At 45.5% G+C, this 12,320-nt stretch overlaps 1 protein-coding gene across 2 annotated transcripts in view; it reads right to left on the bottom strand.

The window, feature by feature from the left end:
• adcy6a (adenylate cyclase 6a) overlaps positions 1-12,320 on the bottom strand; it is a 56,194-nt gene that overhangs the window by 3,375 nt on the left and 40,499 nt on the right. The window contains exons 8-23 of one of the 2 annotated variants that reach the window (XM_076275490.1): positions 10,949-11,107; positions 9,685-9,826; positions 9,163-9,291; positions 8,416-8,444; positions 7,884-8,031; positions 6,839-6,936; positions 6,005-6,092; positions 5,239-5,355; positions 4,588-4,746; positions 3,129-3,304; positions 2,732-2,755; positions 2,610-2,639; positions 1,914-2,046; positions 913-1,176; positions 578-782; positions 110-234 (exon numbers count right to left, since the gene is read on the bottom strand). In XM_076275490.1, the coding sequence (XP_076131605.1) occupies positions 110-234; positions 578-782; positions 913-1,176; positions 1,914-2,046; positions 2,610-2,639; positions 2,732-2,755; positions 3,129-3,304; positions 4,588-4,746; positions 5,239-5,355; positions 6,005-6,092; positions 6,839-6,936; positions 7,884-8,031; positions 8,416-8,444; positions 9,163-9,291; positions 9,685-9,826; positions 10,949-11,107 (2,026 nt within the window). The remainder of the gene's footprint in view (positions 1-109; positions 235-577; positions 783-912; positions 1,177-1,913; positions 2,047-2,609; positions 2,640-2,731; positions 2,756-3,128; positions 3,305-4,587; positions 4,747-5,238; positions 5,356-6,004; positions 6,093-6,838; positions 6,937-7,883; positions 8,032-8,415; positions 8,445-9,162; positions 9,292-9,684; positions 9,827-10,948; positions 11,108-12,320) is intronic. The other variant, XM_076275491.1, reaches the window with a different exon arrangement.

Genomic DNA, 12,320 nt, shown 5'->3' with positions numbered 1-12,320 from the left:
GCTGGGGCGGGTATTTAGCGCTGTAGTGGATGTGCTGTGCCTGGTCGGGTATTTAGCGCTGTAGTGGATGTGCTGTGCCGAGGCGGATGCATCGAGGTTGCTGACGTACCTGAATCCGATCCGGAACCCCTGTGCTGTCCATGCGGCTGGCTACATTGACAGTGTTTCCCCAGATGTCGTACTGAGGCTTCCTGGCCCCAATAACTCCAGCTACCACTGGTCCAATGTTCAGGCCTAAAACAGAGTTTGCGGTCGGTCAAGTTAGACAGCAAGTTAAGAATTTGTCTAGCTTTCATCATGCTATTTCCCTTGTATAACATCTAAATGTCTCTTCACTGCTGAATTCTCAACACCTTACGCCACTTCCTGGTAAAACCTACAGGTAGGACAGCTTGAATTCGTTCAGCAGTCAGTAAATAGTACATACAGCAGTCAGTAAATAGTACATACATTACACAATATGTGAGCATACATGCATTTAATCAACTCTAAAATGGTCTCAGGAGGAAACACCTGCTAGCATTTCATGGTACAACTAGGATATGACTGACGATTGACGTTCAGCAGTGGCACTGACCAATCTTCATCTGGAAGTTGTTGAAGGAATGCTCGTTGATGTGCATCATCTGTTCGCGTAGCCGCATGGAGTAGTCGGCCAGTGCGGTGATGTGGCTGCGGCCCTCCTTGTCGTAGGTGGAGTCGTTGAGACCGGACGCGGCCATGTAGGTGCTGCCGATGGTCTTGATCTTCTCCAGCTGCCGGTACTTCTCCTCACTGATGATCTGAAATGAAAAGAAAAAAGCAAGCACTCGATTTGAGTATCAGCAACATACTGTAATAATTAAGCAGAAACCAGACAATGGCATTTTTAACAGTTTAACCAAAACAATGGTGCATTCGTGTGTCACTCACTTCATCGAAATCGGCGATGATCTCGTTGAGCAGGCGCAGGCATTCCACGCCCTCGTTGTTGGCCTCCAGCTCCACGTAGAACTCGGAGAAGTTGCTGATGGAGGCGAACATGACGGCCACGCACTCGCACGACTGGTAGTAGAGCTCGTCGTTGCGCCGCTCCCGTGCCAGGAAGTGCGCCGCCACGTCCTTGGGCAGGATGTTGTGCAGGAGCCGGCGGTTGTAGGCCTGCAGCTCCTCCATCTCCTCCTTCTCCTCCGTGGCCTGGGGCAAGACGCCAAGGAGCAATAAAGAGGCGAAAGTCACATGAAGAAGGAAAATATGGTAGGAACAGAAATGACGCAACAACAGGACTGAAAATATGGTAGGAACAGAAATTACGCGACAACAGGACTGAAAATATGGTAGGAACAGAAATGACGCGACACTAGGACGGAAAATATGGTAGGAACAGAAATGACGCAACAATAGGACTGAAAATATGCACTAGGACTGTATCCTGTACTGTAACAAACTGTCTCAGTTAGTGATTGAGTGATCATTTACCCAAGACAAAAGACAAGATATTTGAGCTTACAGTAGCTTTGTTTCAGGAATGCAACTCAATACAATCATACACCTTGACTGTAATCCAATGACAACACAGACTTGCACAAGACACAGATATGCGTTTAAGGGACATTTTTGTATTGGAGGAGAATGACACAACACTGTTGCCTGATGTCACTGTCTACTAGTCGTCCATCTCCTGAGATGTGACTTTGAACCACATCTTAGTAGTCTTAATTTGAATGACCATCTGTTGGTCAAGCTTAGGTGATAACAAGTGTGTCAGAGTGTGTGAATGAAAGGATAAGGAGAGAAAGAGAGAGAGAGAGAGAGAGAGAGAGAGAGAGAGAGAGAGAAAGAGAGTTAGTTTGTGTGTGTGAGAGAGAGAGTGTTCGGGAGTGAGGATGTGTGTGTGTGTGTGTGTGTGAGCCCATGAGGGGCTCCTGCTGTACCTGTAGTTTCCACAGGAAGTCGAGCCGTGCGGTGGACTCCACCTGCTGGGCGTGCAGGTACAGCGCCAGCACAAACACTGTGAGGATCACTGGGGTCATGACTTTAAGAGACACTTTGGTCACAATGTAAGGGCTGTGGAGAGACACACACACACACGCACACACACACGCACACACACACACACACACACACACACACACACACACACAATGGTCAAGATTGACCAAAAGGATCCATCTTGGCCTCATGTGACCACTGAAACCTTTTCCCGTTTCTTAGGCCTCTAGACATGCTTTGATAAATGCTTGACAAGGGACATAGCAAATTCTTTTTACACTAGCCTTGTTTTTCCCAAGGATTTCAACAAGGTCATCATATGAATTAAAAGGCCTTCATCTTTGGATTTATCTCACTTTAGGGAAACTAACTTGCCCTGTCCCAATAAAAATAGTCTGTAGCACTTCTTCAGCCAAGTCTAGGACCCAGCACAAAGACAGTGTTTTATTAAGTGAGCAAGAAGGAAGGGCCTAGCATAGCATTACCAAAAACAGAGAGGCAGTGCAGGACATTAAAGTCAACAATACTCTGCATGCCTAAACAAGGCAAACACTACTACGTCCTAAAAAAAAAAAACCCAAAAGAATCTGTTTGTACTGCTTTGCTGATCTGTGTTTATATATTCAAATGGCACTCACCACTGGTCTGTAGTTTCATTGAAACTGGACCTGTAAGGAGAAGAGTAAATATTTATTACCTGGCCTCGTACATTAACACTGGAGGACTGGAGGAACATGAATGTAAGAATAGAAGAACTTACCATTGTAAAGATTCATTAAAAACACTGGGGGGAAAACAAGAGAGAGAGAAAAATACATTTTTAGAAAATATTTGTAATAAAATTGAAGAAAATTATGTATAAATATCTTATTTTATTTGCATCCTGAAATTATCACTCACTGAAACGTATGAGAAAAAACAAAGCTTATGTATTTACTGATGATGAATTGCACTACAGTCTGTTCTTTTCTCATAACTAGTGTTTTTCATAACTCATGAGAAGAGTGAGACAGAGACTAAGAGAGAGAGAGGGAGAGGGAAAGAGAGAGTTTGTGCGAGAAAGAGAGAGAGTGTACAGAAATGAGTATGTGTGTATGTGTGTGGGTGTGTGTGTGTGTGTGTGTGTGTGTGTGTGTGTGTGCCTGTGCAGCGCTCACAGGGCATTGGCCGTGACGAAGAGGTCGGCGTTGTCGAACAGCGCCACCTGTGGCCACTCGACGAGCAGCAGGAAGGTGAGCTGGATGAGCAGCATGAGGACCAGCTTCCCAATACTGCTGATCTGCAGGAACACGGAGCAGGCCAGGAGCGTCAGCAGCACACTGTAGCTAAAATACTGCAGGAGGGAGACAGAGGGAGGAGGAGGAGGAGAGGAAGAGAGAGAGAGGAAGAGAAAGAAAGAGAGAGAGGGAGAAAGGCAAAAAGATAAGATGAGAGAAAGTCAGTGTGATAGGAAAGACAGAATAGTGCAAACACTGCCAGAGCAAAACCAAACAGAACAGGATAGGACACAGGTGACGCACGCTGGCCTGGTGCTGCTCTGGCCACACGGATATAGGGGCAGCCCATCCCTGACCTCCACACCGACCGGCTCCTGGTCTGGCTAAGGCACTGCTAATGGCCCAGCCATATTCGTCATCATCCCTGTCTAAACACCTCCCCCCCATCTCTCCCTTTCATTATCATCCCTGTATAAATGCTACTCTCTCTCCTCTCTCTCTCTCTCTCTCTCTCTCTTTCTCTCACTCATCCTCCTCCTCCCTGTCTTGTCCAACCGCTCCCCTCACCGCACCGTCTACCACTGGGCCTGTGTGTGTGTGTGTGTGTGTGTGTGTGTGTGTGTGTGTGTGTGTGCGTGTGTGTGTGTATGTGTGTGCGTGCGTGCGTGCATGTGTGTGTCTGAGGCAGTGACTGCCACTGTCTGCTGTTTGCCTGGGAACAGAGAGGAGGCTTTTATCCCAGCCAATGACACTAACCAGGGCCCCGCTTCCCAGCAGTAGTGAAGCGTAGCCGTGTGGAGCTGAGATCATTCTACGATGATGAGACAGGGTGGTGCATGCCTTTCTCTCATTCTCTCTCAATTTCTCTTGTTCTCTCTCTCTTTCTCTTGTTCTCTCTCTTTCTGTCTGTAATGATGTCAGAGATGTTGTTGTGCTCTTGGGAAAGATGTAAATATTTTTCTAATGACACACTTAATTGCAATGGCCAGTAAACCTTTTAGTGTATGCAGTAATTCTTGAGAAAATACTTTTTTTTACTCATGTGGCCGCACACACACACACGAACACACACGCACACACACACACACACACACACACACACACACACACACACACACACACACTTTAAGCACACAACCCATATACTCATTATCTTTCATGCAATCAAATCATGAACCCCTCTCTCCAAACTCACTCACACACACACGCACGTGCACACACATAGTCACAAACACACACACACAAACACAACAAACCATCTTTAATACACTAAATACACACAGACTCACATTTGTCTTTTCTCTATCCTGTATTTATGTAACACACACACACACACACACACACACACACACACACACACACACACACACACACACACACACCAGCCACCTGTGCTCACCTCAGGAAAGGGGCAGGACGGAGTGTTGCTGGGGCATATGACCAAGCCTTCTTCTGCCCTCCGCGAGAGATTATGGATGACACACGGGGTCACCAGGTCAGACGACGAGTTCATCTCCCTGGCAACGCAGTCCACCAGTCTCTCCGTGTCACAGGCAAACTGCAGGGGACATCATCATCACACACAACCAAATGTTGACTTACGAAACTGTGACTCTACAGCAATATTACAGAGGTATTAAAAGTACATTTTTAATGAGTTGCTAGATTTGTACAACATCCCAGAATCCAGTGACGTAATTAATATTATAATATAAGATAAATATGGTCATGAGAAGTACTGTAAGGATACATCCACCTATCGTTGCTTCTAGCCACCAATGCTACTGACTTTGTCCACAGGGTACAGACTAGACTGTCATTTTGAGCCACAGAGCTTTTACAATATAGTGTTGACAAATGCATTATATACATAAATGGATAAGCTAGCTAGTTTGTATCAGTGCTAACTGTTAATAGTGTGAGTGGCTAGCTGCCTTGCTACCTTACTTGCAAGCTTCTTTCTAGCTTGCTAGCATCATGCCTCTCCATGTGCTGTGAGGCTATTGAGGGGTGACTGTGTGTGAGTGTGTGAAGTGCAACTGTACTGTACCATGTTGATGAAGGCAGAAATGAAGACGAGGATCAGGGTGAACACCCCGACCAGGGTGCTGTTTGTCCGAGACTGTACAATCTTCTTGGACACAGTCTGCATGGCTGCAGGAAAGAGCTATGAGAGAGACACAGAGACGGATGGAGAGAGATAGAGGTAGGGAAAGGAGGAGGAGAAGGAGAGAGAGAGACAGAGACAGAGAGAGAGAGAGAGAGAGAGAGAGAGAGAGAGAGAGAGAGAGAGAGAGAGAGAGGGAGGGAGGGAGGGAGAGGGGGTTAGAGAGAAATACACTCTCTTATCTGGACTGCCTTTGCACTCAAAGACTCATCATAAATCATGAGATAAGAATAAAACTAAACAGAACAAAATCAATCAAAGCGAAACGCAAAGGGAGAGAGAGAGAGAGAGACTAACGACAAGAGAGAGTGAGAGAAAGAGCCTGAGAGAGAGAGACTAACGACAAGAGAGAGTGAGAGAAAGAGCCTGAGAGAGAGAGAGACTAACGACAAGAGAGAGTGAGAGAAAGAGCCTGAGAGAGAGAGAGAGACTAACGACAAGAGAGAGTGAGAGAAAGAGCCTGAGAGAGAGAGACTAACGACAAGAGAGAGTGAGAGAAAGAGCCTGAGAGAGAGAGAGGGAGAGAGTGAAAAAAAGAGCAAGAGAGAGAGAGTTATAGAGAAGAAAAGTGAAAAACAGACAGAGCACCAGAGCAGAGAGTCAAGCGTACCTCTTTTAGGGGGGGGAAACTGGAGAGCCTGCTGCTTACCTTGATGCAGGAGTAGATGGCACATATGAACAGGATGTTGGCGAGGATGATGAAGATACTGATGTAGATTCCCAGCATCACCGGAGTGCTGCACAAATAGCAGAGACCACACACACGACAGAGGTGACTTCACAGTTCACACAGACCTACACATCATGTACCGTGTGTGTGTGTGGTGTGTGTGTGTGTGTTTGTGTGTGTGTGTTTGTGTGTGCGTGTGTGTGACAGAGGTGACTTCACAGTTCACACAGACCTACACATCATGTACCGTGTGTGTGTGTGGTGTGTGTGTGTGTGTTTGTGTGTGTGTGTTTGTGTGTGCGTGTGTGTGACAGAGGTGACTTCACAGTTCACACAGACCTACACATCATGTATCGTGTGTGTGTGTGTTTGTGTGTGTGTGTGGGCACGCGTGTGTGCAAGTCTGAACCTCAGGGCTATACATTTACATTGCTCACAATGCATATCATAACGTTCATTTACCCGCAACACATCAAATCTACTTACAAACTGCTGGTCTGTATGAGTGAGCGAGTTTGTATACTCTATACTTCAAATTAGCTTACGAATGCTGTTGTCTGTTCTGTGTGTGTGTTGTGTGTTTGGTGTCTGGATCTATAATTGATTACACCGCTTTAGCTACACTTCACCATGTTTGCACATAACATCAACAACACACACATATGCACACACACACACACTCACACACATGTAAATACACACACACACACACACACAGTTATTGGTCTCTCATCAGCTGTTCAGTGTTTGTGTAAGTCCGCTGTCCTCTCAGGAGACAGTAAACACTAAGCGCAGTGGCCACACCACACTCACTGTGGGAAGATGACGATCTGGATGAAGGAGATGAAACAGAAGACCAGCAGTGTGCAGGCCACATAGCCCCCGAAGCGGTCATCCACCTTCTTCGAATACTAATCCCACAATAGCCACATTCATACACATAGAGAGAGGAGGAAGAGGAGGAGGAAGAGGAGGAGAAAGGAGAACACAGGTTAACAAATAGACCATAAACAGACAATAATATTGTCTCTATATATTATAGAGATCATATACATTATATATGGACATCGCTGTGGCGGATGCCTGCCAACCTGTGACAGGTTGTGTCATTGTGAGTCCATGTCGGTTTAGATAATGGACCTGCTAAATACCAGTTAACTTAAAGGGATATTCCACCATTTGGGGAAATACACTCATTTTCCACCTCCCCTTGAGTTAAACAATTGAGTTTTACCTTTCCCCAGTTAATCCAGCCGTTCTCTGAGTCTGACAGTAACACTTTTAGCTCCAGCTCATTGAATCAGATTAGACCGTTAGCATATAGGAGAGATGCAATTGTTTAACTCAAGGGGAGGTGGAAAATGAGTGTATTTCCCCAAATGGTGGAATATCCCCATATATACATAACTAAAATATATACATAACTAAAATGTATATATAATCCTAATTCCTCCAGACTCATGATGACTGACAGGACTAGCAGGAAGAGCCCAGGCTGGCTCCATCCAGACTAAATGAGGCGCCAGGCGATACAGAATACAACCATATCTATGAGACTGAGAGGATGAGAGGCTCAAACATCCCCATCAGGGTCATTCATTCTTGCCCTCTTTAAGAGGAGGTGAAGGACAGGCAGAGAGGGAGGCAGGAGGAGGTGGGGGTGAGTGCAGGGGAGGCGCAAGAGAGCAAAAGTGAGAGAGAGAGAGAAAAGGAGGAGAAACAAAAGACAGGAGAGGAAGGAAAAGACGGAGAGAATGTATGTAGGATGTAGAGAGGAAAGGACAAGGAGAGACGACAGAATGGACAGACACAGAAGAAGTCAAGAGATGAGTGTGGAGTCGAGTGGAGTCACACTGACCTTTTTCTCCAGACTGGAGGTTTGGAAGGTGAGCAGGAACTTCTTGACATGGTCTTTGCGCAGCTGGTCGATACTGCGGGCGTCTATGGCCCGGCCCAGGAACTCATCCACCTCGTCCTCAGGGTTCATGGCCTCCTGAGCACCACGGCTACAGGAACATCAGAGAGAGATAGAGAGAGAGAGAGAGTGAGAGAGAGAGAGAAAGGATAAAGGAAGGGGAGAGAGAAAGAAAGAGGAGTGGGAGAGGGAAGGGAGGCGGAAAGAAGGATAGTAAAAGAGGGAGGGAGGGAGAGGAGAAAAAGACGAGGAGATAAGAGGAGTGTAAAAAATGTAGGCAGCGGATGAAAGAAAAACACAGGGGAAATACAGAGAGCAAGAGAGAGAGAGACAGAGAGAGAGAGAGACAGAGAGAGAGAGAGAGAGAGAGAGAGAGAGAGAGAGTCAGACTTGATCAACCTTGACCTGCTTTTCATTTTTTTTTTGTATAGTCTCATTTCCAGCGGCACAGACTTGAAAAAAAAATAAAACTTACTTGTCTTTGCTGGATGTTTCATCAATGCCCTGAGGAGGAGAACAAGGTCACACATTACAAACCAACGCCAGACAGAGACACAGCCAAAGAGGACCAGACACAGGAGACACGGGAGACAGGCGGAGTAGCAGGCGGTCAACCAGAGAGACACAGGTCAAAGGAGAAGGGTCAGATCAGCAGGTGGGTCTCATCAAAAATACTCTAGAGCGCTCTCTGGTCTCACCTTTTGTACAATCCTATTCAGTGCGCTGCTAGGAATGTTTTGTTCAACATTCTGTTCAATATTCCGTTTTTTTTCCTAAGCGTTAAATGAATTACAGACATCACAGACAAGATGCAACGCTACGCACACTATGAGGTCCCTGATCAAGCAGAGAGAGACGCAGGTCAAAAGTCTAGAGTCATACAAGCAGGTGAGTCTCACCATTTGTACAACATACATTTCTATTCTTTGTGTTGTTAGTAGTACTTTGTTCAATATTCTGGGGTGCGTTTCCCAAAACCATAGCTGCTAACCTATTAGCAACTTAGTTGGTTGGCAATGGGAAACTGCTTTGCAACCAACAAAGTTGCTCGCTTAGTTAGCAACTATGGTTTTGGGAAACGCGCCCCTGTTCAATTTGATTGTTTCATAAGTGTTCAGCACATTACAGGCATGAGTTGCAGTCCCTCCCTGAACAATTAGACAGTTCTGGACACGGAGGAATGTCGCTTAACGTCTCCTCTACTCCAACCTTGTGGTCTCACCATCTGTCTGAAGACTTTGGAGTCCTTGGTCCTGGAGAAGGAGCGGTCAGGCACCCAGCGGGGCATCAGGCCCTCGTTGGAGTTGGCTCGTGCGCGCTGCATCTTGGCCATCATGGCCTTCTCCTCTTTCTGGAGCAGGGAGAGGGAACAGGAGAGGTCACAGATTGTCAGACAGAACTACACTTCAACACAGGTGAATTGTTCGCTCAGGCTTAGAAAACAGAAGTTACAGGATATGGTACCAATTGTGTAGACTTGTAAGTATCTTAATGAAACCAACAGTTGACCAGATTGATATGGTCGAACAGTTTTAGGAAGACAACAATCGTAACACACCAGTATAATACCACGCAGAGAGCTAACACATACAGATAGATGTGTAGCAAACATGCATTGGTCTGGTATGAAATCTGGTCTGAATTGTGCTAGTATCTCAGGAGCGTACTATTGAGGTGTGTGTGTGTGTGTGTGTGTGTGTGTGTGTGTGTGTGTGTGTGTGTGTGTGTGTGTGTGTGTACAGACCCTTTTCTGACTGCAGCCCAGCACCAGGAAGGTCTCGATACTGTGCTCCTTCAGATAGGCGTTCCTCTCGCCACCAAAGCCAGGCTCCACCTCGTAATCCCCATTAAGGTACTGGAGGGTGGCTTTCGTTATATGGATTCTCCTGTATGGGGAGGAAACACACATGCATATCCACCCAAACTGAATAAATACCTTCTCATTCTGAAATCAAGTTCACAAATGAGCTTACATCTTTAAGATCACATGAAAAGAACTAGGATATTTTAAACAAATACAACTAGGCGCAAATATGAAAGCAAATGTTTTCTTGTCCTTGTCAGAGTCTACTACTCCCTGTTCCCTACTGATTTGAGGACGCAGGGAAAACTACAGTAACACTAAGGGACTTTAAAAACCACTCATGCTGCATTTCCCCTGGTGCAGAAACACACTGCATATGAAGAGGCTGGTTCCAAAACGCTATATCCACCATTTTAATGAATTTTCATAAATCATTTTTTAAATATATTTTGTTTTCAAAGTCATTTCAGTAGAACTGTATTTGTGTATTGTTATGTGATTTATCTTTACTCAATTAAAGTACAACCGCAATTTGATTGATATTACCTGAAATACACATTTTAATATCATGACTTTTTAATGTTTTTAAAAACGGAGATATAGCGTTTTGGAACCAAACTCTTCATATTATTTTGAGTAAACTGTGCGGAAAATTTACATAACAACACATACTGTATGTATGGCATGTGAATCTAATGTATGGAGCATTTCCTCAGAGGGCCTATATTTGTGCCTGCTTGTATTTATAGCATTGTCTACCACAATATGTATGCAGTACAGTATGTGCGTGTGAAGTTCCCAGGCTGTACAATGTGTGCTATGTGTGTGTATTGAAACAAATCAGTGTTATGGCTGTGGAATGAGAGTGTGGTATGTGTGTGTGGCTTGAGTGTGTGGTATGTGTGTGTGTGTGTGAGTTAAAATCTATTCAGCATGTCCATGTGCTGTGAAAAGCTTGTGTAGTATTGTTGTGTGTCATGACAAATATATGTTTGAGTGGACAGATGTCTGAGTTGTTATGGTTGTCCATGAATATGTCTGTCAGTAATGTCTTTATGTCTGAGTGTGTGTGTGTGTTTTTTGTGGGGAGGGGTTGCATGTGCCTGTGTGCATGTGTGACTAAGAATGTATGGCTATGACCGTGTTTGCGTGTGTGTGCATGCTTGTGTGTGTACCGGTATATATGTGTGTGTGTGTGTCTCACCCTGCTTTGCCCCCAGCCTCCATCTGATTGGCCAGTGTGACATCGTTAGACCACACGTCAAACTGCCACTTCCTGAGTCCCAGCACCCCGCAGTGCACGCGGCCACTGTGGATGCCCACACGCATGTTCACGTTGACCCCCGTCACCTCTCTCACCAGCCTAGGGCCAGAAAACACACACACACACACACACACACATGCATACAAAGACAAACACACACACGTAAACATGTGTACACACACACACACAAACACACACACACATGCATACAAAGACACACACACACACACACAAAGACAAAAACACACGTAAACATGTGTACACACACACATACACAAACACAAACACACACACACACATCAATTAACACAAATACACACACATGCAGAGACAAAATCAGTACCCTGAGGCCATTGGATTCTCCAAGGCAAGACACCCTACACATGCCATGCCCTCTGCTCATAACCCCATCACAAATGTGGTTGATCAGGCAAGACATGCTTGGGTTCCCCAATCATTTCCATGCCTTTTAACACTCAATGACTGGCTACAAGGCTAAGAAACTGAACATGAACAAGAGCATCACGCTTTAATATTTATGAAAACAACACACAGTACCAAACCGTCACTGACCTATTCTATCCAGAAATTAGACATTTAAGTCACTGTATACACTATGTGTACCTTCTGGAAGATTTGACTCAATATAAACCTGAGAACATCAAACCTACACATTCAGCATAATGAAAATATCATACCAATTTTTTTTTTTCAAACACTAACAAAGCACATTTCAAATCACTATGTACTCCGTGGACACGTTCTGCATTTACTCAGAGGGGGGTTGCTAGCAGTAGCATGATAGCATGGCAGACATCCAGAGCTCTGCCTGTGAGTCTCACCCCTGCCCTTGGCATGGCCCCTGCCAACGCTCATGCCCGCGCGTGTGTGCTGCCCTTCAGCTGACGCAATGCCCGGCTGAGTGAAACCACCTGCTGCCCTGTGTGTGTGTGAAGCAACCTCGGGGAGGAAGAGGAGGAGGAGGAGTGGGGAGTCCCTGCTGACTGGAGACAGCTAGCAGAGGTTTTTTTATCTATCGAATGCCGAGTGCAGGCAGCATGTGTGTGTGTGTGTGTGTGTGTGTGTGTGTGTGTGTGTGTGTGTGTGTGTGTGTGGCATTTATGTGTAGTGAAGGCACATCGAGGTCAGAATCGCTCCAGTGAAGACAGCTATCAGGTATAAGGGAGCAAGATTAGTTCTACTTCCTTTAGGAGAACATTTAGGGTCCTAATTCAATTGGTGGGCCAAGTGCAGGCAACAAGCAGAGTCTCATCCAGGAACTAAAAGTGCTTAACACATGGTATTAAATTAG

The sequence above is a fragment of the Alosa pseudoharengus genome, unplaced genomic scaffold (assembly GCF_046254945.1).
Source record: "Alosa pseudoharengus isolate Yale_2024_CS ecotype anadromous, Long Island Sound unplaced genomic scaffold, YU_APseudo_1.1 YU_APseudo_1.1_scf_9, whole genome shotgun sequence".
NCBI lineage: Eukaryota > Metazoa > Chordata > Actinopteri > Clupeiformes > Clupeidae > Alosa > Alosa pseudoharengus.
Note: the sequence above shows the minus strand (reverse complement) of the source record. Positions and strands in the feature narration are given on the sequence as shown.